The 26011-nt window shown below is 37.7% G+C and overlaps 1 protein-coding gene across 3 annotated transcripts in view; it reads right to left on the bottom strand.

Moving 5' to 3' along the window:
* The window catches only part of C2CD3 (C2 domain containing 3 centriole elongation regulator), a 146643-nt gene that overhangs the window by 91254 nt on the left and 29378 nt on the right, over positions 1–26011 (bottom strand). The window contains exons 6-13 of one of the 3 annotated variants that reach the window (XM_045484056.1): positions 25860–25992; positions 25265–25393; positions 17302–17449; positions 13463–13611; positions 12206–12412; positions 11475–11587; positions 5022–5140; positions 2453–2575 (exon numbers count right to left, since the gene is read on the bottom strand). In XM_045484056.1, coding sequence (XP_045340012.1) covers positions 2453–2575; positions 5022–5140; positions 11475–11587; positions 12206–12412; positions 13463–13611; positions 17302–17449; positions 25265–25393; positions 25860–25992 — 1121 coding nt within the window. Of the gene's footprint in view, positions 1–2452; positions 2576–5021; positions 5141–11474; positions 11588–12205; positions 12413–13462; positions 13612–17301; positions 17450–25264; positions 25424–25859; positions 25993–26011 lie in introns of all 3 variants that reach the window. The other 2 variants (XM_045484055.1, XM_045484057.1) reach the window with 2 other exon arrangements.

Genomic DNA, 26011 nt, shown 5'->3' with positions numbered 1-26011 from the left:
TCTCAGCTGTCAACACAGAACCTGACGTGGGGCTTGAACTCACTAACCATGAGATCATGACCTGAAGTCAGAAGCTTAACTGACTGAGCCATCCAGGTGCCCCTGGCTGTGATTTTAAAAGCTCACCAGGACAATAAGACAAAGCCATACTGAAGCTACACATTCAAATTCTGCTACCTAAGAAATCCTGCAGCTTCTTAATACAAGGAAAGAACCCTCTCTCCAACGAATTATATATCAGAATTCATTCCACCAGGCCACAAACTCAGCCACTTCTCTCCTTGTTCCCTGTCACTACTCTATTCCAAGCCATCAATTATCTCTTTCCTGGACTAATTCAACAGTCTCCCTATTTTTCTTCTTGCCCCCCACAATCTATTGTCCACAGTTATCTTTTAAAAATGTAAATCAGGGGCACCTGGGTGGTTCAGTCGGTTAAGCTTCCGACTTCAGCTCAGGTCATGATTTCACGGTTTGGGGGTTTGAGCCCCACATCAGGCTCTGTGCTGACAGCAAGGAGCCTGCTTGAGATTCTCTCTCTCTCCCTCTCTCTCTGCCCCTCCCTGACTCACACTCTCTCAAAATAAATAAACTTAAAAAAAAGTCAATCAGATGTTTTTCTCATACTTCAAAGTCCTTTCGTGGCTCTTACAATAAAATCTACACTCTTTATGCTGACCTACAAAACTCTGAATGATATGGCTACTGAGTGCCTGTCCAATCTTACTCTCTACCATTCTTCTTCTTGGCTCACTATTATATGGCAACATTCTTGCTTTATGGCCTTTGCCTGTGTTATTCCCTTTCTCTGGAATGATCTTTCCTCTGCTTTTTACTTGGTGGCCTCTTCTCCTTCTTCATATCTTACCTAAAATGTTACTTTCTTAGAGAGACCTTCTCTGACCACCATTGTCTATTTCCTCCCAGGTATTCACTATTATATCATACTGCTTATTTTCTTCACAGTAATTCTGCTGCCCTATTTTTTTTTTCAACATATGAAATTTATTGTCAAATGGGTTTCCATACAACACCCAGTGCTCATCCCAAAAGGTGCCCTCCTCAATACACATTACCCACCCTCCCCTCCCTCCCACCCCCCATCAACCCTCAGTTTGTTCTCAGTTTTTAAGAGTCTCTTATGCTTTGGCTCTCTCCCACTCTAACCTCTTTTTCTTTTTCCTTCCCCCCCCCCCCCCCATGGGTTTCTGTTAAGTTTCTCAGGATCCACATAAGAGTGAAAACATATGGTATCTGTCTTTCCCTGTATGACTTATTTCACTTAGCATAACACTCTCCAGTTTCATCCACGTTGCTACAAAGGGCCATATTTCATTCTTTCTCATTGCCACGTAGTACTCCATTGTGTATATAAACCACAATTTCTTTATCCATTCATCAGTTGATGGACATTTAGGCTCTTTCCATAATTTGGCTATTGTTGAGAGTGCTGCTATAAACATTGGGGTACATGTGCCCCTATGCATCAGCACTCCTGTATCCCTTGGGTAAATTCCTAGCAGTGCTATTGCTGGGTCATAGGGTAGGTCTATTTTTAATTTTTTGAGGAACCTCCACACTGTTTTCCAGAGTGGCTGCACAAATTTGCATTCCCACCAACAGTGCAAGAGGGTTCCTGTTTCTCAACATCCTCGCCAGCATCTATAGTCTCCTGATTTGTTCATTTTGGCCACTCTGACTGGCATGAGGTGATATCTGAGTGTGGTTTTGATTTGTATTTCCCTGATGAGGAGCGACGTTGAGCATCTTTTCGTGTGCCTGTTGGCCATCCAGATGTCTTCTTTAGAGAAGTGTCTATTCATGTTTTCTGCCTATTTCTTCTCTGGGTTATTTGTTTTTCGGGTGTGGAGTTTGGTGAGCTCTTTATAGATTTTGGATACTAGCCCTTTGTCCAATATGTCATTTGCAAATATCTTTTCCCATTCCGTTGGTTGCCTTTTAGTTTTGTTGGTTGTTTCCTTTGCTGTGCAGAAGCTTTTTATCTTCATAAGGTCCCAGTAGTTCATTTTTGCTTTTAATTCCCTTGCCTTTGGGGATGTGTCAAGTAAGAAATTGCTGTGGCTGAGGTCAGAGAGGTCTTTTCCTGCTTTCTCCTCTAGGGTTTTGATGGTTTCCTGTCTCACATTCAGGTCCTTTATCCATTTTGAGTTTATTTTTGTGAATGGTGTGAGAAAGTGGTCTAGTTTTAATCTTGTGCATGTTGCTGTCCAGTTCTCCCAGCACTATTTGTTAAAAAGACTGTCTTTTTTCCATTGGATGGTTCTTTCCTGCTTTGTCAAAAATTAGTTGGCCATACGTTTGTGGGTCTACTTCTGGTCTGCTGCCCTATTTTAACAGAAGTGCAAGAGGAGAGGCCCTGATTTTCTTGTTCATGCTAGCCAGTGATGCATGCTCTGTAAATACCTGACTACCTGAATGTATATCTATGTACCTTAAGGGGGCCAAGTGGAGTCTGACCATTTTCCTGTTGCACTGGAAGCTGGTTACTGAAAGAAAGCAACTCAGACTGAATGACACTTCGTAAAGGCATTGATGCAGATCCAATGACTTCTGGCTGAGAGAAGGAAAGAAAAAATTCAGGTTAACTAAAGACAAGCCATGGGAGATTTTAACTGAAGTGACAACATAGGACAGCTTAGAAGAGAACCCATGCTTTATGAAGTAAATAGCTTAACTATTTGACGAAGGCAACTTTAAGTGGGAATCTATATTCTGTCATATTTTGGTCCCCATTCTGGGTTTTATTACTTCTCCTGGAAGATTATAGAGAGGTTCATAAGTCACCAAGAGTTTGGAAGATTATTATTTTTTTTTATTTTTAAGAGTTAATGCTTTACAAAAAGTTTTCAACTTCACTAATAAAAATAAAAAAAATAAAATTTAGATGATACAAATTTTTGCCATTAAGCTAGTAAAATTACAAAACTTAAGGGGTGCCTGGGTGGCGCAGTCGGTTAAGCGTCCGACTTCAGCCAGGTCACGATCTCGCGGTCCGTGAGTTCCAGCCCCGCGTCAGGCTCTGGGCTGATGGCTCAGAGCCTGGAGCCTGTTTCCGATTCTGTGTCTCCCTCTCTCTCTGCCCCTCCCCCGTTCATGCTCTGTCTCTCTCTGTCCCAAAAATAAATAAACGTTGAAAAAAAAAAATTAAAAAAAAAAATTACAAAACTTAATATATCTCATGCTATCAAGGTTATGGAAAAACAGAGGCTGTCATATGTGTGAAGCTGGGAATATAAACTGGCAACATACTTTTGGACCGCAAATTTGGCAATAAAAATATTCACTCTTTTTTTTAAAGTTTATTTATTTACTTATTTTGGGGGGAGGCAGGAGCAGAGAGAGAGGGAGAGAGAGAACCCCAAGCAGGCTCTGCACTGTCAGCTCAGAGACTAATGTGGGGCTCAATCTCATGAACTGGGAGATCGTGACCTGAGCCAAAATCAAAAGTCAGACATGCTCAACCGACTGAACCACTCAGGTGCCCCTTAAATATTTACTCTTTTGGGGTGCCAGGGTGGCTAAGTCAGTTAAGCGTCTGACTTCAGCTCAGGTCATGATCTCACGGTTCGTGGGTTCAAGCCCCGCATCGGGCTCTGTGCTGACAGCTCACAGCCCAGGGCCTGTTTCAGATTCTGTGTCTCCCTCTCTCTCTGCCCCTCCCCCACTCACGCTCTGTCTCCCTCTGTCTCAAAAATAAACATTAAAAAAAAATTAAAAAATATACTCTTTAGCTTAGTAATTGCTTCTGGGAATTTATACTAAAGAAATAAGAAACACATAAAAAACTTACACACAAATATATCTTAAATATTTAAATGTCTTAAAAATTAACAATTAGAACTAGAGGTCCAATAATCAGGAATTATTAATTATAGACCATACTGCTACAATGCAATAATATGTAGCCATTAAAATGATGTTTACAAAAAGTCTGAAATAATATGACCAATATCTGTTTTGATGTTTGGTAAAATAGGGTATTAAGTTATATATAGTAAATCTTCAAATATTTACAAAGATAACGTTAAACTTTTTAAAAAGCAGGATAAACGCTGTATACAAAGTTATCCCAATACTGCCAAAGATTTACACATGTATTGTATTCATTTGGAAAAAGCAAAGGGAAAACAAATATTAACAATAGTTATTTCTTGGTGATGGGATTATAGACAATTTTTGCTTTTCAAAAATATTTTTTCAAGTTCTCTGCAAAACACATGTATAATTCTCTTATTAGAAAGAAGTCATTAGCTAGATGATTCAATGTAAATATACTGAAATGTTTACAGAGGTTGTCTTGAGGTTGTAGAATTATCTTGTATTATTTATATCCTCCGAAAAAACAAAAAAACCTCAAGCTATATTCCTCATGCGATCCATACCAAAGAAGAGGTCAAAGATTAAAAAGGCTACTGTTTAACAAAAAACTGTTCATGACATAGTTTATTGATTTATGTTGTGCCAACTGCAAGTGCATTTGATAAACTTGGAATAAGCTGGTCAAAACTGCTATCCACATTATATTTTCTTGGATCTCTACATATTCTGCCTGGAAATAGGAAATAGAGTCTTAAATTAAGGCTAATAACCTATATCAATCTAAGTAGTCACCTCTCTGTAAGCAGGGAATACAGTGAAAAGGTTAAGAACTTAGGATCTGAAATCAGAAAACTTGAGATGGAGTTCTGCCTGGCTTTGTCTTTTATTAGCTTGTGTGATCTTAGACAAGTTACTAAACTTCACTAAATCTCAGTTTGTCTGTAAAATAAAGATAATAATGTACCTAATTCACAGAGTTGTAATGATTAAATTTGATAGTGTGTTCATGTAGTGCTTTTAGCATATCTGACTTATAACAAATAGTAAACAGAAATTAGAAATAAGTTATTAGTGCCGTTTGAGCCTGGAGAAATTCCTAGTTTAGGTAGGAATATAATTTTAAGTATGCTCTAATTCCTTAGTATAAATGGTAAGGCAAAGGTTAAAAAGACTTGAGATACCTTTTTCTGTGGGGTTTTCTTTGTGTAAATTTGGAAAGTGAGGTTGGAATTCCACCAGTGTTCTATCATTGGGCCACCAAACTGTACTGGAAACACAGATCGCTGCTGGAATTTCACCACTGTAAGGAGAATCAAACACATAAGCACATGTAAGGCTACCCAACTAGAGCCATCATCGATCCATGCTTTGACACTACCCACCCACCTCCTTTTTGATCTAACTAAAATCTCTTTCAGAAATCTAGCCTGTGTAATTTCCTAAAGGTGTTAGTGTTATAGGGATTTAAGGAGCAGATACAAAGAGAAAACCCTAGGTATGACACATGGAAGATAAGCAGTGCTATGTTGCTCTAGCTTTGCTATGAGAAATTCATGTCAAGCACATGAGCACAGGATGCGAAAAAAAGAGATCTTCACTGGGTGTAAGGTAATATGGTTTATTGTTTTTAAAAGACAAGTTGGTAAGCAGTATAACAAAAGAAGGGGGTGGGCTGGAGGTGGGACAATGAGGGATAAATTAAGAGAATTGAATCAAAAAGTGTAACAACAAAAATGAGTTTAGCTTCTGGCTGAAGACTAGGGGAGGGGACTCCTACTATCATATTCACACAGGGTGCCAGGTACTGATGTTACTTGGCAGTGTTGTTAGGTAGGGTAAAGCTGTCTCTTAGATGGAAGGGAAGGGGTTTCTGCTGTAATAACAAGTGTAAATGGGATAATGTAGTATTTGAGTTTGTGCTCACTGCTATGGGGCTTTAACAGATTTAAAAAAAAAAAAGGAATCTGGGATTAGAATCAAAGAATGTAAGTTCCAGCTCCAGTTCTGTTACTTGCTAGTGACCACCTCAACCACAATTTACCACCTGTAAAATGATCTTCCTGTTCATTCACTTCTATACTCTTAAAATGGATGTGGAAAACCTTCACAAGGCCCAGTTACAGAGAGACTTGCTACCTCTGGTATTCATTCAAACTGCTCATTTTGGTCTACTGATCAATTTTATTCATCTTTGCCATCATTTTTTTAACTTTATTTTTTCTATGTTCTTAAAAACTTTTTAAAAATAAAACGTTTATTTTTTAATGTTTATTTATTATTTAGAAACAGAAAGAGGCAGAGCATGAGCATGGGAGGAGCAGAGAGAAGGGGGAGACACAGAATCTGAATTAGGCTCCAGGCTCTGAGCTGTCAGCACAGAGCCCGATGTGGGGCTCAAACTCACAAACCAAGAGATCACGACCTGAGCCGAAGTCGGAGGATTAACTGACTGAGCCACCCAGATGCCCCAACAAAAAAAATTTTTTTAGGTTATTTATTTTGAGAGAGAGTGCACACATGTGCGAGTTGGGGAGGGGAAGAGAGACAGAATCCCAACCAGGCTCAGCACTGTCAGCACAGATCTCAGCACTATGATCCTAAGCCAAAATCAAAAGTCAGATGCTTGACCAACTGAGCCACTCAGGCGTCCCTCATCTTTGCCATCTTAATTCTTGACTCTGTATACTTCTCTTGGTACTCATAAACAGGATCTGGGTCTTCTAATCTGGATCCACACAGGAACTGTAAACAAAAGGTCTGGGCCCAGGAAACCCACACCCAAGAGACCAGTTTCCCCGATTTTCCTACCAGGAGAAGGGAAGTAAGACAACACCCATAGCTCATCAGTGTGCTGAAAGGACTGAGGTAATAGATGAAAAAGCACTGTGGATACCAAAAAGTCTTTTTTGTACAAACAAAACTATTTCATTCAGATTTTTCCTCACCATCTAGGTACATTTTTAGCACTATATTATCTTAACTGTTTCTAAAGCTTGTGTTTTTGTTTTTACCACCATAAAAAGCGAGTTAGGTAACAATGGAAAAAGAAATCACGTAAATAAATTGCTAAACAATGTCCCAGAGAAGTTATTTTTTAAGAGCTGGAAGGGTGGAAAATAAGAGTTGGAAGGTTATCTTGAAAATACCTAGTCCAATCCATGTTACTGTTAAGAGAGGCCCACAGATGAAAAAAGTGATTTGCCTAAGGTCATACGATTAGTGTGTGGTATAAACAGAACTAGAATTCTGTCTTCTAATTCCTGGCTTGATGCTTATTCCACACTTCCAATATGATCTTTTACAGAAGGACATGGGGAGAACTCAACTACCGTGGCCAACAATAATGACAGCAATAATTGAAAAGCAATACAGACTAAGAGCACAGAGCTTGGAATATAAAATGTTATAGGTTCAAATTCTAGTTGACCAATAAGCCAGCTGTATGATCTTACACAAGATACTTGACTGTTGTGTGTTTGTGTTTTAATTTATGAGTGAGACAGTCATAAAGGACTGAGTTTTTGTTTTTTTTTTTTTTTTTTTTTATGAAAATCAGTTAAATGGTTAATGTATATAAAACACTGAGTTGAATTCTTGGCATGTAGTTTAGTGCCCTGTAAACGTGAGGTACTATTTGTTACATACTATTTTAGAGATTAATGCTTTTATATTCATTATCCCATTTGACTATCAATCCCTTGTGTCCTTGCTTTGCAGGTACTACATTAACTGAAACTCATGTGCCCTTGCTGTAGCTCAATTTTATAGATGGGGAAACTGAGGCTCAGAGAAATTTTAAGAAAATCACCAGATGTGACACAGGTAGATGGAGATAGAAGCGAAGACCTGAGAAAATGATCCAACATTTTTCTCTGCATATAGGGGTTTGATAAGTTTTAAGCATATTAAAGCTCCTCAAACATACTTTCAACCAGCAGGATCAATTAGGCATTCCTGAATGCTCTGAACAAACCTCCATAACAGCTTCTGTTGCTGTCAATAATTTAAGCGTTCAGCCAGAAGTAAACATATGAAAAATTTTAAATGCCCTAATTCTTCCTTTAAGATGATGGGGAAAGTAACACCAACACATCCTAGTAAAAATATATTAAATTACTTTAAGTGCTGTTTTTAAGAGTAAATAAGTATTTTTAATGTTTGTGCTGGATATACTCACATCAAATGAGAAATGATGCATGTACAAAATTATTCTACTGAGGTACCGTTTTTAACAGTAAGATTGAAATAACTTAAATATTGATATATTAATCAAGGCATGTTTATTTTTTTTTATGTTTATTTATTTTTGAGAGAGTGCGAGTGGGGGAGGTACAGAGAGAGAGACGGGACATAGGATCCAAAGTGAGATCTGCGCTGACAGCAGAGAGCCTGATACAGGGCTCAAACCCACGAACCATGAGATTATGACCTGAGCTGAAGTCGGATGCTCAAGTGACTGAGCCACCCAGGTACCTCACAATAAAGGGTGTTTAAATTATGGCATATGCATACAATGGAATATTATGACTCAGAAAGGACTAATGAAAAAATTACTAAGATACACTCTTAAAGACAAGGTGAAGAACAGTGCATATAGTATGCTAATACTTGGGTAAAAATAGGAGGGTGAGAAAGGATAAACATATTTGCTTACATATGCATAAAATATCTTAGTAATAATATAAAATTTACAACACTGCCTACAAAGATTTTGAACCAAGTAAATGGATTATATCTAGTTAAAATAATAAATAGGGGTACCTGGATGGCTTAGCCAGTTAAGTGTCTGAATCTCAATTTCAGTTTAGGTCATTATCTCATGATTCTTGAGTTCAAGCCCATGTTGGGCTCTGTGCTGACAGCCTGGAGCCTGCTTGGGGTTCGTTCGTTCTCTCTCTCTCTCTCTCTCTCTCTCTCTCCCTCCCTCTCCCTCTCCCTCTCTCCCTCCCTCTCTCTCTGCCCTTCCCCTGCTCATGCTATCTTTCTCTTTCAAAATAAATAAATAAACATTAAAAATAAATAAATGAAACAAAATAAAAATTTAAATATCCAATGTTACCATGCCATATAGGAAAGTCACTTGAATGTATAGGAGAATTAGGATCATATCTCTTACTTCTCAAATTAGCTCCCAGAGAAAGAATTCCACACTGATGAACAGTTCATGGATTAAATTGAATAACCAAGGCAAAGATATTCACAAAATCTGTTAGAAAGTTATATAACTTTGGATGACAGGAACATAAATGTTTATTATAGTACCCTTTTAAGCCTTTTACTTTTTTGTAAAAATACTTAAAATAGAAAAAAAAAGACAATACCAAAAGTGCATGCAACAAAAGAAAAACTAAACTGGACTACAGCAAAATTTAAAACTTTTGTGCTATAAGTGATACTTTTTAGAAAGTGAAAGGACAGCCTGTTAATGGGAGAAGATATTTGAAAATCATAGCTCTCATAAGGGTCCTATATCCAGAATGTATAAAGAATTCTTTTTTTTTAAATTTTTTTTTTTTCAATGTTTATTTATTTTTGGGACAGAGAGAGACAGAGCATGAACAGGGGAGGGTCAGAGAGAGAGGGAGACACAGAATCGGAAACAGGCTCCAGGCTCTGAGCCATCAACCCAGAGCCTGACGCGGGGCTCGAACTCACAGACCGCGAGATCGTGACCTGGCTGAAGTCAGACGCTTAACCGACTGCGCCACCCAGGCGCCCCGAGAATGTATAAAGAATTCTTACAACCCAGTAACAAAAACTTAAAAATGGCCAAAGGACTGCAACATTTCTCCATGATATACAAATGGACAGTAAGCACATGAAAACATACTCAACATCATTAATCATAGGGTAATACAAATCAAAACCCCAGGGAAGGGCACCTGGGTGGCTCAGTCAGTTAAGTGTCTGACTCTTGATTTCAGCTCAGGTCATGTTCTCACAGTTCATGGGATTGTGCCCTGCATTGGGCTCTGTGTTGACAGCACAGAGTCTGCTTAGGATTCTCTCTCTCTCTCTCTCTCTCTCTCTCTCTCTCTCTCTCTCAAAATAAGTTTTTTTTTTTTTTTTAATTAAAAAACCAACCAACCAAACAAACAAACCAAAACCCCACAGTGAGATAGTACTTCATAATCCCTAAAATGGTTAAAATAAAAAATAATGAAAGACAACAAGTTTTGGAGAAGATGTAGAGAACTGGAATCCTCCACACATAGTTGCTGAGAATGTAAAATGGTGGAGCAGCTGTTGAAAACTGGCAGTTCTTCAAAAAGTTAAAACATACAGTTATCATATTACTCAGCAATTCCACTGTTAGGTATATACCCAAGGGAAATGAAAGCATATGTCTACACAAAAACATGTACACTAATGTTCATAAGCATTATCCACAATAGCCAAAAAAGCAGAAACAACCCAAATGCCCATCAGCTGATGAATGGATAAACAAATGTGGTATAGCCATACAAGTAAATATTATATAGCCATAAAAAGGAGCAAAGTACTGAAACATGCCATAACATAGAGCAAATTTGGAAATATCATGGTAAGTCAAAGAAGCCAGTTACAAAAATCACATATTGTATGATTCCATTTATATGAAATGCCCAGAGTAAAATCATAGACAAAAAATAGATTAGGGGGGCGCCTGGGTGGCGCAGTCGGTTAAGCGGCCGACTTCAGCCAGGTCACGATCTCGCGGTCCGTGAGTTCGAGCCCCGCGTCGGGCTCTGGGCTGATGGCTCAGAGCCTGGAGCCTGTTTCCGATTCTGTGTCTCCCTCTCTCTCTCTGCCTCTCCCCCGTTCATGCTCTGTCTCTCTCTGTCCCAAAAATAAATAAACGTTGAAAAAAAAAAAAAATTAAAAAAAAAAAATAGATTAGGGGTTGCTTAGTGCAGGTGTGGGTGGAGACAGGAAAATGAGGAATGAATGCTAATGAGTAAGGAATTTCTTTTGAAGTGATGAAAATGTTCTAAATTAGATCATGATGATTACACAACACTTCGAATATAATAAAAATGATTGAATTCTTCAGTGGGTTCAATGAACACTTCAAATAGTTAAACTGTATAGTATGTGATTGTATCTTGATAAAGCTGTTTTAAAAAGAAGAATAAAAGAGGGGTGCTTGGGTGGCTCAGTCAGTTAAGCATCCAACTTTGGCTCAGGTCACGATCTTGTGGTTCACGGGTTTGAGCCCTGTGTCAGGCTCTGTGCTGACAGCTTGGAGCCTGGAGCCTGCTTCTGATTCTGTGTCTTCCTCTCTTTCTGCCTCTCCCCTGTTTGCACTCTGTCTCTCTGTCTCTCTCTCTCCCCCTCAAAAATAAATAAACATTAAAAAAAATTTTTTTTAATAAAAAATAGAAGAAAAATGGCAATAGTTGAACAAACATGCTCTAAGCATCAGGAGTTCTGCATTCTAGTCTCAGGTATGTTACTGACTTCCTGACTTGAATCAGAAGAGTCCTAGCACCTCTGGGCCAGTTTTCTCACTTATAAAATAAAGGAATTAGAGTAGATTCATCTCAAAATACTTTCTAAGATTCTATGGTACTATAAAAGTCAGATGAGTATTTAGGGATTGAAAAATTCTTCCACAGCCAAAATGTCTAAGGAGCAGAAAACCAGTCTCTTACTTCCATCTGTAATTTTACTGGAGGCAAGTCGAACGACCTCAGTGATCAAAGCTGTTTTTCCCAATCCACCTTTAGAAAAGCCCACAGGAAAGTGATATTCCACAAAGAAGGTGCTAAAAATCAAAATCAAAAAAGGTGATTAAAACATAAACCAAATAACAAACGTATTTACTGTCTGATCAATCCTACATATCTTTCAAGGTCCTATTTTCAGCACCTCAGATCCTCAGAGGCCCTATCTCTTCTCTTCAAAGCCTTCAACTAGTCCTTTCAGGCAGAACTTCCTGTGCTCCCATAGTTTGCACTCTCTCTCTCTCTATTACTGACACATAATTGATATACAACATTGTATTAGTTTCAGGCATATAGCATAATGATTTGACTTTTGTATATGTTGGAAAATGATCACCACAGTAAGTCTACAAATTTTCTACAGCACTTTAAATATAACACACCTATTTTGGCTCCTATATTCCTGTGTTATATAGATAGCCATTTAAATGTGATTCTTTTCTGACTATAAAGTATGTAACAACAGAGTCAGGGTCTTAGTTACCTTTATTCTCATGCTCACCTAATATCATGCCCAAAACCTAGTGAGGGATTTGTTATATTTTTGATTCATACGAAAGCACTTTATAAATCATAAAATGTTATACAATTATTTATCATTATCATCAGATACACTTTGCAGAAATGTCAAATTTAGCTCTTCCATATTAGAGACGTACCGCTTTGTTGTTGCTGTCATGTTAGGTGGTCTCCCAGAAAAGCTTTTTTTGCCAGAGGTCATCTGAGGACTCTCTGGAGGGACCCTCATTGTTTCGATGATAATTCTGACGGAATGTGTTCTACCCAAAAGGGCCAGTCTATCCACACTTAGTGTCATCACTCGGGCATCTTCTGGAGTTTCTGATATCTGTTGTTCAACCAAATTTCTGCAAGGAGTTAATATAGGCAGTGAAACAGACAGTCCGAGGCCCAACATGAAATAATCTAGTTTGATAGGCAAGAAAATGAAAGAAGGGCAGCAAGTATCTTAATTCACAAGTTATTGAGGATTGAGAAATGACTTCAATCACCAGAATTCTGGTCCTAATCCACAGTGAAAGAAATTTCAAAAAATGTTAAAAAACATTCTTGTAATCCGGGCACCTGGGTGGCTCAGTTGGTTGAGCATCTGACTTCAGCTCAGGTCATGATCTCCCAGTTTGTGAGTTTGAGCCCCACATCAGGCTCGCTGCTGTTAGCACAGAGCCTGCTTCAGATCCTATCCCCTACTCTCTCTGCCCCTCTCCTGCTCACATTCTCTCTCTCAAAAAACAAAAACAAAAAAAATTCTTATAACCTAAAGGCTTGTCTCCACACAAGTATAAAAACTGATGTTACAGAATTAGATTTTCTACAAGGAATACAGACATTACTTCAGTTACCCACTACTTTAACATAACTACTATCATCACTTTAGTGTACTCCTTTTCATTTTTCTTTACGTATATTTTCCACATAAATGTAGTGCAGCACACATTCAACCCAGAATTCTGCTTTCTCCCTTACCCATTTTACTGTATCCATCTTTTCATATTATTACACTTAAAAAAATTTTTCTTTTGAGAGAGAGAGAGAGAGAGAGAGAGAGAGAGAGAGAGAACGAGAGAGCACAAGCAGGGAGGGGGCAGAGAGAGAGAAAGAGAGAGAGAATCTCAAGCAGACTCCACACTCAGCAAGGAGCCCTATGTGGGCTCGAGCCCATGACCCTGGGATCATGATCTGAGCCAAAATCAAGAGTTGGACACTCAACTGACTGAGCCACCTAGGCTCCCATATATTATTACACTTTTAAGGATGGTAATACTTAATGAATTATTGTAACTCACTTAACCAATATGATAGTGTTGGGGAAATACAAGTCACTTACTTTAAGACATCTTGTGAAAATAATCTGACTTTGCTTTTGCCTCTAGATAAACATTAATGGAGAGGCTCACCTATTTTTCTTCCCCGCTGCCCTCTTTTTCAACTTATCATTTGACTCCAGAACCTTGGGAGAAATGGCAAGAGCTTCTGACTGGTTCATTTTTTTAGAAGAGACAATATCGTCTTCACTGAAGAAATCACTGATGCTGGTATCCGATTTCTATGGGGGAGAAGAAGCAAAAAGAGAGGCACTAAAAAAAAAAAACTGGTAATGAAAACATTTCTCTAAAAGTAATCAAAATCTTCTCTGCACATATGTAAGTCTTTTAAAGAGATAACTAATACCAGGGAGATAATCCCACATTTCTCTTGGTATTTAAAAATAACCTACAAGTTCAGTTCAAAGAAAATAAATGAAAACAGATTCTTCTTTCAAATTCTCAATAATATCATTACTTATTTACTGCCGACTATGCATCTAGTACCAAAGGCAGATTCCAAAGCCTGTATTTCTACCACAATTTGAGGCAAAATGGTACAATGTCATGTACCTATATGAATGCAAAGACTCAACCTTTTTTCACCACTCCATACTACTAGTAATTCATTCTACTCTTAATCTTGCTAAGATGAACTGTTTATTATATCACAAATTCTATTAATGGAGGAACCAGTTGCTAAGCCCCCTGTAATTAAATTTTATTTGGAGAAAAAGGAGCTACCACAATTTACTGATCAGCCCTTTCTATCACAAAATGCAAAATAAAGAGAGAAGACAATTTAAATTTTAAAAAATTAAAAAAAAAATCCAAATTAACAAAATTTTTTTTTTGTTAATATAAATGCAGAATAGATCCAATGTCATTTTAAGTTTATCACCTCCACCTCACTTTTTTCAGCATCTCAGGGTGTATATTGTATTGACCTGTGACAAGGGTAACAATAGTTAAATAAGCATGATAAGAATGTCCTTCCTTCAAGGAAAAAGCACAACTTTTTCAAGAGGAAATTACAAAGCTTTTTATTCTTAGGTTTTTCTTTATTAAGTGCCAGCTTTTAAAAATGGTTATAGACAAGACATTCAAAATTTAAAAGTGTCTAACAGCCTGAAGGAAAAGAGAGTAAATATAAACTAGATTGTTTAAAAACTAAGAATTTTAGGAACCAAAAACACAGGTGAATAATGCTGAATTCTAAGCTGTGGATATTATTCACTATTAAGACCATCAAACACTGACCCTGGGGAAGGACATGAGCATTCTTACTCCCTTGTTTTTCCACTGCATTACTGGTTCACTCCTTTCCATCAACACATCTTTTCTAAATTATTTTGTTCAAATAGCATGGGGACTACTTAGTGCCATTCATGCACTTATTTACTCACTAAGTACTCACTGAGTACTCAAAATTCATCAGGCTTTTGTGTACTGGTAATACAAAAATAATGCAGGTATGTGCTTGCTCATGAAGAACTGTCTTATATAACACGGGCTGTGACAGAGGTATGTGCAAGATCCTGTGGACATTCAGGTAATAAATTCTGTGTGGGGAAATTTAGGATGGTTTCTTCAGAGAGGTGATCAGTTATTTTCAAAGAAGAAAGAGAAGTAACCAGATGTGTAGAAGCATTTCAACATTCAAAGGAGAAGGATCAGTATGAGCAAGAAATAGAGATTAAAAAAAAAAAAAAAAAAGCTAGAATGTCTGAGGAATGATGAGACAATCAGTGTGACTACAGGGTAAAGGGCAAAAGTGGGAAATGAGGTTAGGGAGGTAAGTCAAGATCAGATAATAATGCCATGCTTATGGCTTATGAGATGATGTGGTCTAGTGGGAAAAACACAGGCTTTTCCCCAGATAGACCAGGGTAAGAATTCTATTTCTGTCACTTAATTACTAGTAATTAACATCTCTAAGCGTTTATATCATGATAGGTAAAAGACAACACTATCTTATAGGGCTAGTAAAAGAAATAATGAATTTAAAACATTTGGCACAGTACTCAAAAATAATAGATAACTTGTAAATTCCCCACCACATCAAAAATGAATAATAAAGGGGTGCCTGGGTGGCTCAGCTGGCTAAGCGTCCGACTCTTGATTTTGGTTCAGGTCATGATCTTGCAGTTTGTGAGTTCCTGCCTCAAGTTGGGCTCTGTGCTGAGCATGGAGCCTGCTAGGGATTCATTCTCTCTCTCTCTCTCTCTCTCTCAATCTCTCTCCCTCCCTCCCTCTCTCTCTCTCTGCCCCTCCCCTACTTGCTCTCTGTATCTTTCTCAAAATAAATTTTAAAAAATAAATAAGCCTTAAAAAATGTGTAATAAAGATAAATTCCCTTTCCTTCTTATCCCATAAGTAACATAGCATCAGTGATGATTTTTAACATAAAAAGTCATGAAATCCTAATAATTTATAATGCCTTTGAAATCCATCTCTTCCTTTCCAGCCCCATTGCTGCCACTCTCTTTCAAGCTCTCCCTCTAATACACACCTCCAATAACCCAGTGGTTTCCAGTCTGTGGTTTCCTGTTCGCTTCCACGTATTCTCCCCCAAGTTAGCTCCCTACATTAACATTCCTAAACCACCATCTTGATCATGTCATTTCCTCCTCACCTGACATTCAAAGGCTGTCACAGAAAGCAAGAGGCTAGCCTGCCTTATTGATGATGGCTTTCCCACAAAATTTTTCATCAATTCAAATTAGATCCCTTGCAATGCACAAATTTCTTCTCTAGACAGGTCATTCTTTCTATTCCCATTTCATATCTTTTCTCTACTTCTCTAGACACTATTTTGCAAGTCTCAGTTAAAGCCCCCTAATCCGCATAATGTCCTTTCCTGAGAATCTCATGTTAAAGTTCTCCCTGTTTCCTCTGACCTTGGTAACTCTTGTCTTACCACTGAGCTGATATAAACTACCTTCTATTTTCAGTTATCTTTGACCTGGAGAAAAGAACAATCAGGAGTATGACAGCAATCTTCATAAATATAAATGTTTACTTATGGAACAGGAATTGGACTTATTACATATAGACTCTAAAAGAGGGCACATCAATGAATAGAACATATAGCTTGATATAACAAAGAACTTTGAAAATGCTAGAACTACCTGGAAAAGAGAATGTCTTATCTTTTTTAAAAATATTTATTTTTGAGAGAGACAGAGCACACGTGGGGGAGGGGCAGAGAGGGAGGGAGACACAGAATCCAAAGCAGGCTCCAGATTCTGAGCTGTCAGCACAGAGCCCGATATGAGGCTCGAACCCACGATCCACGAGACCATGACCTGAGGTGAAGTCAGACGCTTAACTGACTGAGCCACCAGGCGCCCTGAGAATGTCATGTCTTAAGGGTCAGTAGAGGTATTTGACACCTGTGAGTAGAAGTGTTTCTGGAATATTTTGAAAAGATACCAGTTGAGGTTGGTTTTGAGGGTGTGCCTGCATTAGCTCTTCCTTAGAAGAGGTCTAAGGAAGCCACATACTAAAACCATAGGCTTTGAACTCAGGTAAACTTGAATTTTAACCTTGGCTCTAACATGTGTCCTTGGACAAAATTCTTAAATCTGGTTGATTTTTTTTTTTTTTTTTTAAGTAGGTTCCATGGGGCTTGAGATCAAGAGCCGGATGCTTAACTGACTGAGCCACCCAGGGCACCCCCATCTTTTTTTTTTTTTAACTAAGCCCTATACCCAATGCGGGGCTTGAACTCACAGCTCTGAGATCAAGAGTCGCATGCTCTACCAACTAAGCCAGCCAGTTGCCCCTAAATTCTTAACTTTACTAGGCCTGTCTCCTCATCTGTAAAATGAGATATGTAAAATGGATAGCTTTCTGTCTGGCAACATGCCTGCACCTAATAATATTAATACTCATGTTCAATTCCCAAAGCTGCAGGTTTAATGACTTACAGGTGCCGTGTAAAATAAGCTCTCCAAGAGACTCTGGTCATACTGAGGGTCATTCAGCTCACTGCTACAATACACATCACTCCCAGGAGATGGGGAATCTGGAGGAGAGCCTAGCCCATTCCAGTAATGACCTTGGGATAATTCAGCACTGTAGAGATAAGAAAAACAAAGCAGAAGAACTTTAAAAGAAGCTTCAGTTGAACTGTATTTTTTTAATTAAAAACTTTTAAGTTTTAAACATAGAAGAAATGTGTTAAGCAGAAGACTCACATTAAACAGGACTATCTGGTAAGTATTTTCATATTGTATTCCCCCTCCTCTGGGATGATAACAGCTAGTATTTAAAAAATACACTACGGACACTGATTGTGATCTCATTTATTTAACAAACATTTTTCTGGGCATCTATTATGTGCCAGGCATGGTGTTTGTTAGGTCTTGAATGATACAGAGATGGCTGACTAACTTGCTGTATATTCTTGCACTGCTTATGACCTAACAGGGAGAAGAAGGTAAAGAATCAACTATAATTTAATGAGTTAAATGCTTATGCTGTTTTTGTGAAGAATTCATAAATAAGCCTTTTTCCATTAAGCAAAAATATGTGTATTTTGGGATAATTATACAAGATTAATTCTATGTGTGATATAGAAATAAGTAAAACAGAAACCCTACTTACAAAAAGTTTGTAAATTAATAAGGAATATAAGCATACAAGTATGTATATATTTCATTTGTTTTTGTTTCTCGTATAGTAACTAGCACTGAATGAACATCTGTAAATGGATTTATTGAATTTATTTAAAAAAATTTTTTTAACGTTTATTTATTTTTTAGAGAGATAGAGTGTGAGTGGAGGAGGGGCAGAGAGAGAGGGAGCCAGAATCTGAAGCAGGCTCCAGGCTCTGAGCTATTAGCACAGAGCCCAATGCAGGGCTCGAACTTACAAACTGCGGGGTCATGACCTGAGCCAAAGTCGGACGCTCAACTGACTGAGCCACCCAGGTAATGAACCGGTTATTAATAATAAAAGCAATAATATTTAGTAAATACTTAATATGTACCAGGTACCATGCTAAACATTTGATTTATTATTAATTCTTTCAACTTTGCTTCTCATTCATGCTAGTTGCTATAATTTTACCCCCCCCTCCTTTTTTTTAAGTTTATTTAAGTCATCTCTACACTCAAAATGGGCCTCAAACTGAAGACCCCAACACCAAGATTCAAATGCTCTTCCAACTGAGCTAAACAGGTGCCCCATCCTCTTCTTTAATTTCCAAAAACAACAACAACAACAACAACAACAACAACAAAAAACCAAACCAGCACATAATTACTACCTTCAAGTTAGATCATTTTCCTATAGTTCTTGGAACAAACAGATGCTCAATAGATATCTGCTCCTTTCCTCACCTTTTTTTAATCTACAGCAGGGTTTCTCAAACTTAGCACTACTGATATGATGGGTCAGATAATTCTTGGTCATTGGGAGCTGTTCTGTGCATTTTGGATCCCTGAACTCTACTCACCATATCTCTGTAGTACTTCCCCAGTTTTGATAATCCAAAATGTGTCCAGACGTCACCAAACGTCTCATGGGGCTGGAAGTAGGGGAGAATAGCTCCCCAGTTGAGAACCACTGATCTATAGTAATCTAATAATCTCTCTCAAAGGTGAGAACTCCCTAACTGCCAAAACCCAACTAACAACTTCCCAATCCACATGGCTTCTCTGTAGCACCAGAACACTGCTTCTTTTTGAAGTTCTACTTTTTGGTATCTTACATAGCAATCATTTACTGAGGTTCCCGTCACTCAGTTACTTGCTTTTTTCCCTCCTGCATCACACACCCTTAAAGTTAAGATCTCCACTGTTTAGAATGCAGTCCTCTCCTTTTAATACTTTTTTACAATTAACATTTCTTTGAATGTATTCTACTGTCTATGACCCATTAAACAGGCATGTTGGAGTGGTGAGAGCAGGCATCTTTTGTTTCTCATTTTACAGGAAAAGCATTCAGTATTTCATTATTAACTATGATGTTGGTTGTGGGCTTGTTGTTCATGGCCTTTGTTATATTGACGTACCTTGCTTCTATGCCCAGTTTGTTGAGAGGTTTCATCATGAATGGGTGTTGAATGTTGTCAAATGCTTTTTCTGCATTTCCTGGGATGATCATGATTTTCACCTTTCATTTTGTTAATATGGCATACCATATTTATTGATCTATGGATGTTGAACCATCCCCGTATCCCTGGAACAAATTCCACTTGATTATGGTGTATAATCCTTTTAATGTACTGTTGAATTCAATTTGCTATTTTGTAGAGAATTTTTGCAACTGTTCATCAGGGATATAAACCTATACTTTTATTTTCTTGTAGTATCCTTGTCTGGCTTTAGTATCAGAGTACTGCTAGCCTTGTAAAATGAGTTTGGATGTGCTCCCTCCTCTTCTGTGTTTTGGTAGAGTTTGAGAAGGATTGGTACTAGCTCTTTAAATACTTGGTAGAATTCATTAGTGGGGCCATCTGGTTCTGGACATTTTTTTTCTTGGGAGGTTTTGGTTTACTCTAAGGTTAGATTTTGTTAATCTCCTTACTGTAATCAGTCTGTTCAAGTTTTCTGTTTCTTTATGATTCAGATTTGGTAGGTTGCATATTTCCAGAAATTTATCCATTTTTTTTTTTCAAATTTTTATTTAAATTCCAGTTAGTTAACATATAGTGTAATATTGGTTTCAGGAGTAGAATTTAGTCATTCATGGGGCCCTGGGTGGCTCAGTTGGTTAAGGGTCTGATTTCAGCTGAGGTCATGATCTTGTGGTTCGAGCCCCACGTCAGGCTCTGTGCTGACAGCTCAGAGCCTGGAGCTTGCTTCAGATTTTGTGTCTCCCTCTCTCTCTCTGCATCCCCCTCCACGCCCCCTCATGCTCTGTCTCTCAAAAATGAATAAAAACATTAAAAAAAAAAAAGAATTTAGTGATTCATCACATATAACACCCAGTTCTCATCATAACAAGTACCTTTATTTTTTAAAAAATATTGTTTAATGCTTATTTATTTTTGAGAGAGACAGAGCATGAGAGCAGGGGAGGGGCAGACAGAGAGGGAGAAATAGGATCCAAAGCAGACTCCAGACTCTTGAATTGTCAGCACAGACTCTGACGTGGGGCTCGAACCCACAAACCACAAGACCATGACCTGAACTGAAGTCGGACATTTTATTAACTGAATGAGCTACCCAGGCACAAGTGCCCTCCTTAATTAATACCTATAACCTGGAATTTACCCATTTCTTGTAGATCTTCCAATTTGTTGGCATATCGTTTTTCATGGTAGTCTCTTATGATTGTATTTCTGTGGCATCAGTCATAAGGAATCATAAGACATCAGTCTGCTACCAGTTCATGTATTCAAAAACCCCCCAGTTCTTAGTTTCATTGATCTTTTATATTGCCTTTGTAGTCTATTTCATATTCTACTCTGATCTTTGTTTGCTTCCCTCTGCTAACTTTGGGCTTAGATTGTTTTTTCTCTAGTTTTTTGAGGTATAAATTTAGTTATTTTATTTGAGACCTTTCTCATTTTTTATTTTATTTTTTAAAGTTTATTTATTTTGAAAGAGAGACAGAGAGAGTGCATGAATGCATTAATAGGGAAGAGGCAGAGAGAGTGGGAGAAAATCCCAAGCAAGCTTGGGATTGATCTCATGAACATGAGACTCAGGGCTTCATCTCAAGAAGCATGAGATCATGACCCAATCTGAAATCAAGAGTGAGAGACTCAACCAAATGAGCCACCCAGCCACCCTACTTTGTTTTTTAATGTACATGTTTATACAATAAACTTTCCTCTTAGATCTGCTTGTGTTTCCAATTTCCTGTCTCAAGTTACTTTGATTTCCCTTTTGATTTCTTTGACTCACTGGTTGTTCAGGAGCCTGTCATTTAAATTCCACATATTTGTAAATTTTCTAGTTTTCTTCTTGAGATTTTTAGTTTCATACTATTGTGGTCAGAAAAAAATGCCTGATATTTTCATCTCTTTAAATATATTAAGAACTGTTCTGTGGCCCCATATATGATCACAGATAATGTTCCATGTGTGCTTGAAAAAAGTATGTATTTTGCAGCTGTTAGATGGAATGTTCTATATATGTGTATTAGCTCCATCTGGTCTGTGTCATTTAAGTCCAGTATTTCCTTATTGGTTTTCTGTCTGAATGATCTATCCATTGTGGAACATGTGGTATTAAAGTTCTCTGCTATTATTGTATTGCTGTTATTTATCCCTTCAGATTTACTCATATTTGCTTTACATATTGTTTCTTCATTTTCCTTGACTTCTTGTATTGAATTCTGTATATTACACAAAACAGTCACCTGCCTTTCCTACCCATTTCAATGGTATTTTCTCATTCATACAATATGTAGGAATTGCTCAGTCTCTGGATCTCTTTCAGTGGGAACTGATCTGTGCATAGCTTTACATTCAATGTGTCCATGGGAGAACAGGAGTTCAGAAGCCTCCTATGTCACCATCTTGGTCAATTCTCCGGAGTAGCTGATGTCATTCCAATTCTGATACTGTTTATATGACCTTTCTTTTTTTCTTTCTAGAAGTTTTTAAGATCGTCTCCTTTTACCCAGTATTTTGAAAATTCGTGATTGTATATCTTGATGTGTCTTTTTTCAGACCTTATGCTAGATTCTTTTAAAAAAAAGTTTCATTTAGACATAATTCACATAACATACAATTCATTCATTTAAAGTGAGAAGTTCAGGGGCGCCTGGGTGGCGCAGTCGGTTAAGCGTCCGACTTCAGCCAGGTCACGATCTCGCGGTCCGTGAGTTCGAGCCCCGCGTCAGGCTCTGGGCTGATGGCTCAGAGCCTGGAGCCTGTTTCCGATTCTGTGTCTCCCTCTCTCTCTGCCCCTCCCCCGCTCAGGCTCTGTCTCTCTCTGTCCCAAAAAAAATAAATAAACGTTGAAAAAAAATTTTTTTTAAAAAAATAAAAAAAAAATAAAGTGAGAAGTTCAGTAGTTTTAGTATATTTACAGATATGAACCATCACCACACTTTAAAAATATTTTCATCACCTCAAAGAGAAACTATGTATCCATTAGCTATTATGACTTACCCCCCCATCATACCCAGCCCTAAAAAGCCCCTGAATCTACTTTTTGTTTCTCCAGATTTGTCTATTTTGTATGTTTCATATAAATGGACTCATAAAATATGTTCTCTTTTGTGACCACCTTCTTTCATTCAGCATGTTTTCAAGGTTCATCTAAGCTACAGTATGTTATCGGTACCTTATTCCATTTTCTGGCCAAATAATATTACAATTTATGAATACCCCACTTTTTTCTTCCCTATGTATCATCTCATGAACATTTTTAACTATTATGAATAATGCTGCTATGCAAATTCATGTACATGTTTTTGCATGGACTTATGTTTTCATTTCCCTTGGGTGTATACCTAGGAGCTGAATTGCTGGGTCAATGGTAACTCTACACGTTAACAGTTTGAGGAAGTGATTATTTTCCAAAGTAGCTATACCATTTTACACTGCTGTAAGCAGTGTATGAGGGTTCCCAATTCTCCACATCCTCACCAACACTGACTTTTTGATTCTAGCCATCCCAGAGCATATGAATGGTATCTCACTGTGATTTTGATATGCATTTCTCTGACAACTAATGGTGTTGGCATCTTTTCTTGTGTATATTAGCCATTTCACTATCTTCTTTGGAGAAATTTCTATTAAGATCCTTTGCTCATATTTAAAAAAAGTGTTTTTTAATGTTTGTTTATTTTTGCGAGAGAGAGACAGACAGACAAAAAGAGAGAGAGAGAGACAGACTGTGAGTCAAGGAGGGGCAGAGAGAGAGGGAGACACAGAAACTGAAGCAGGCTCCAGGCTCTGAGGTGTCAGAACAGAGCCTGACTCAGGGCTCGAAGCCATGGACTGTGAGATCATGACCTGAGCTGAAGTTGGATGCTTAACTTACTGAGCCACCCAGGCACCCTGGGGAGGTGGGGGTGGGGGGGCATATTTTTAACTCAATGATTTGCCCTTTAATTATTAAGTTGTATGAGTTCTTTATATATTCTAGATATAAGTCCTTTATCAGATTTGAAAATATTTTCTCCATTTTGTGGTCTTTTCACTTTCTTAATAATGTTCTTTGAAGCACACTTTTAATTTTCATTAAGTCTGATTTATCTATTTTTTTGTTGCTTGATTTTGATGTCATATTGAAGAAACCTTTTCTGAATCCAAGGTCATAAAGATTTACCTCAATTTTTGTCAAGACCTTTATAGTTTTAGCTCTTCCATTTAGCTATTTCATCTATTTTGAGATCTTTTTTAAAATATGGCTTGATGGGGCGCCTGGGTGGCGCAGTCGGTTAAGCGTCCGACTTCAGCCAGGTCACGATCTCGCGGTCCGTGAGTTCGAGCCCCGCATCAGGCTCTGGGCTGATGGCTCAGAGCCTGGAGCCTGTTTCCGATTCTGTGTCTCCCTCTCTCTCTGCCCCTCCCCCGGTCATGCTCTGTCTCTCTCTGTCCCAAAAATAAATAAAACGTTGAAAAAAAAAAAAAAAATATGGCTTGAGATAAAGGTCCAACTTCATTTTTTGGCATGTGGCTAGCCAGTTGTCCCAGTAGCATTTGTTGAAAAGACTATTTCCCACTGACTGAACATCCTGTTGAGTATTAGCTGACCATAAACCCAGGTTTATTTCTAAACTCATTTTTATTCCCTTGATTTATATATCTGCCCTAATGTCAGTACCAACTGATTTGATTACTACTTCTTTGCACTAAGTTTTAAAATGAGAAGTAGTGTGAATCCTCCCACTTTTTTCTTTTTCAAGACTGTTTTCGCTATTCTGGGTCCCCTGCAATTTCATAGGAAGTTTAGAATCAGGTTGTCAATTTCTACAAAGAAGTCAACTGAAATTCTGAGAAAGACTGCACTGAATCATGAACATGGGAATTTTTTCCACTTATTTAAATTTTTTAAAACTTTTTTTGATAATGTTTTGCAGTTTTCAGAGTTTATGTTTTGCACTTCTCTTGTTAAATTTATTCCTAAGTATTTTATTCTTATCAATGTTATTATAAATGGAATTGTTTCTTAATTTCATTTTTGCATTGTTCATTACAAGGATACAGAAGTATGACTGATTTTGTATATTGATCTTATATTCTGCAATCTTCCTGATTTTATTTTTTTAGTGGATTCTTTAGGATTTTGTACAGATCAGATCGTGTCATCTGTGAATAGAGATAGTTTTACTTCTTCCTTTCCAATTTGTATCCCTTTTATTTTTTTCATGCCTAATTACGTTGGCCACATAGGTAATAAGAGGCACAATAAGACCCTGAATTAAGCTGTATCTGTTTAAAATCTGAGTTCTGAGGGGTGCCTAGGTGGCTCAGTTGGCTGAGTGTCCAACTTCAGCTCAGGTCATGATCTTGCGGTTTATGGGTTTGAGCCCCGTGTCAGGCACTGTGCTGACAGCTTGGAGCCTAGAACCTGTTTTGGATTCTGTGTCTTCCTCTCTCTCTCTGCCATTCCCCACTTGTGCTCTCTCTTATTCTTTACCAAAAATAAACATTAAAAAATATATATATAAATAGAAAAATAAAATCTGAGTTTTGAAAATTATACCCTAACAGTGGTATTGGGGAGAGAACTGGGAGATAACAATAGAAAGGTGGAAGACCATTCTGTAAGTGAAGCTAAGAATAAAAGGCTAAAGACTGGATTTTTACTTAGTAGGTAATAAGTAGTGATTTTTATTTAGTATGCAAATAATCAAGAGATTGACTTGGAAGTCAATTGGCTAAGGAAGTGTTGCTTTCAGAAGATAAATCTGTTAACAATATACACAATGAATTGAAGGAAGAATTTAAAAGGAAGAAAGATAGTTAAAAGCCCTTACCTGCCCAAGAGCAGCTGTATGGCTCTGGTGTCAGCTTTTGTGTCATGTTTCCAAAATGTACTCTTAGTTGGAGGGAGGAGGTGATCTTCTATGTGGTCTTTAAATTGGTTCTTAGACAAGGCTTTGATTCTATGGTATGGAAAAGTACTTTCTGAGTGGCTAACATAGAGGAGAAATCTAAATCAGAATTAACTGAGCTAAGAGATAGTACATGGAGATGGTTCAATATATAAAATTGAATACACTTTAGACTTAACTATCTTAAATATATATAAAACTTCACAATTTACAAAACCTTTTCTACCTTAGAATGTAATTTGATTTCTGTCAGAGAAGGAGAAAGTATCCCCATTATACATATAAGCATGCCAGTTTATAGGGAGAAAAGAATTTAGCCATTTACATAAATTAGCAAATGCCAGTTCTAGGTCTAGATGTTGAGTGTCTTAACTCCTTATTTAGGCTTCCTTTCCACCACATTAAGAATTATTTGCTGAGCATTTCTAAGATTATTTAGTCTATAACTTAACAAAAACACACATTAGCAGCAATTAAGAAATGAACTGTTAAGAATCATGTTTACCCTGTAACTTACTGTGTTGAGGCTCTAAGGAAATCTTCCTTCATGGGAGAATGAACTTCATCCAACAACATGCTAGTATCTGGGCTCGATTTCATTGCAGAAATCACCATGGCATTACGCAGTTTATTGCCTTGTTCTAACAGAGCTGAAGAGGGCAAAAGCAG

Source organism: Leopardus geoffroyi, chromosome D1, assembly GCF_018350155.1.
Source record: "Leopardus geoffroyi isolate Oge1 chromosome D1, O.geoffroyi_Oge1_pat1.0, whole genome shotgun sequence".
NCBI lineage: Eukaryota > Metazoa > Chordata > Mammalia > Carnivora > Felidae > Leopardus > Leopardus geoffroyi.
This window is presented reverse-complemented; position numbering and strand designations above follow the sequence as displayed.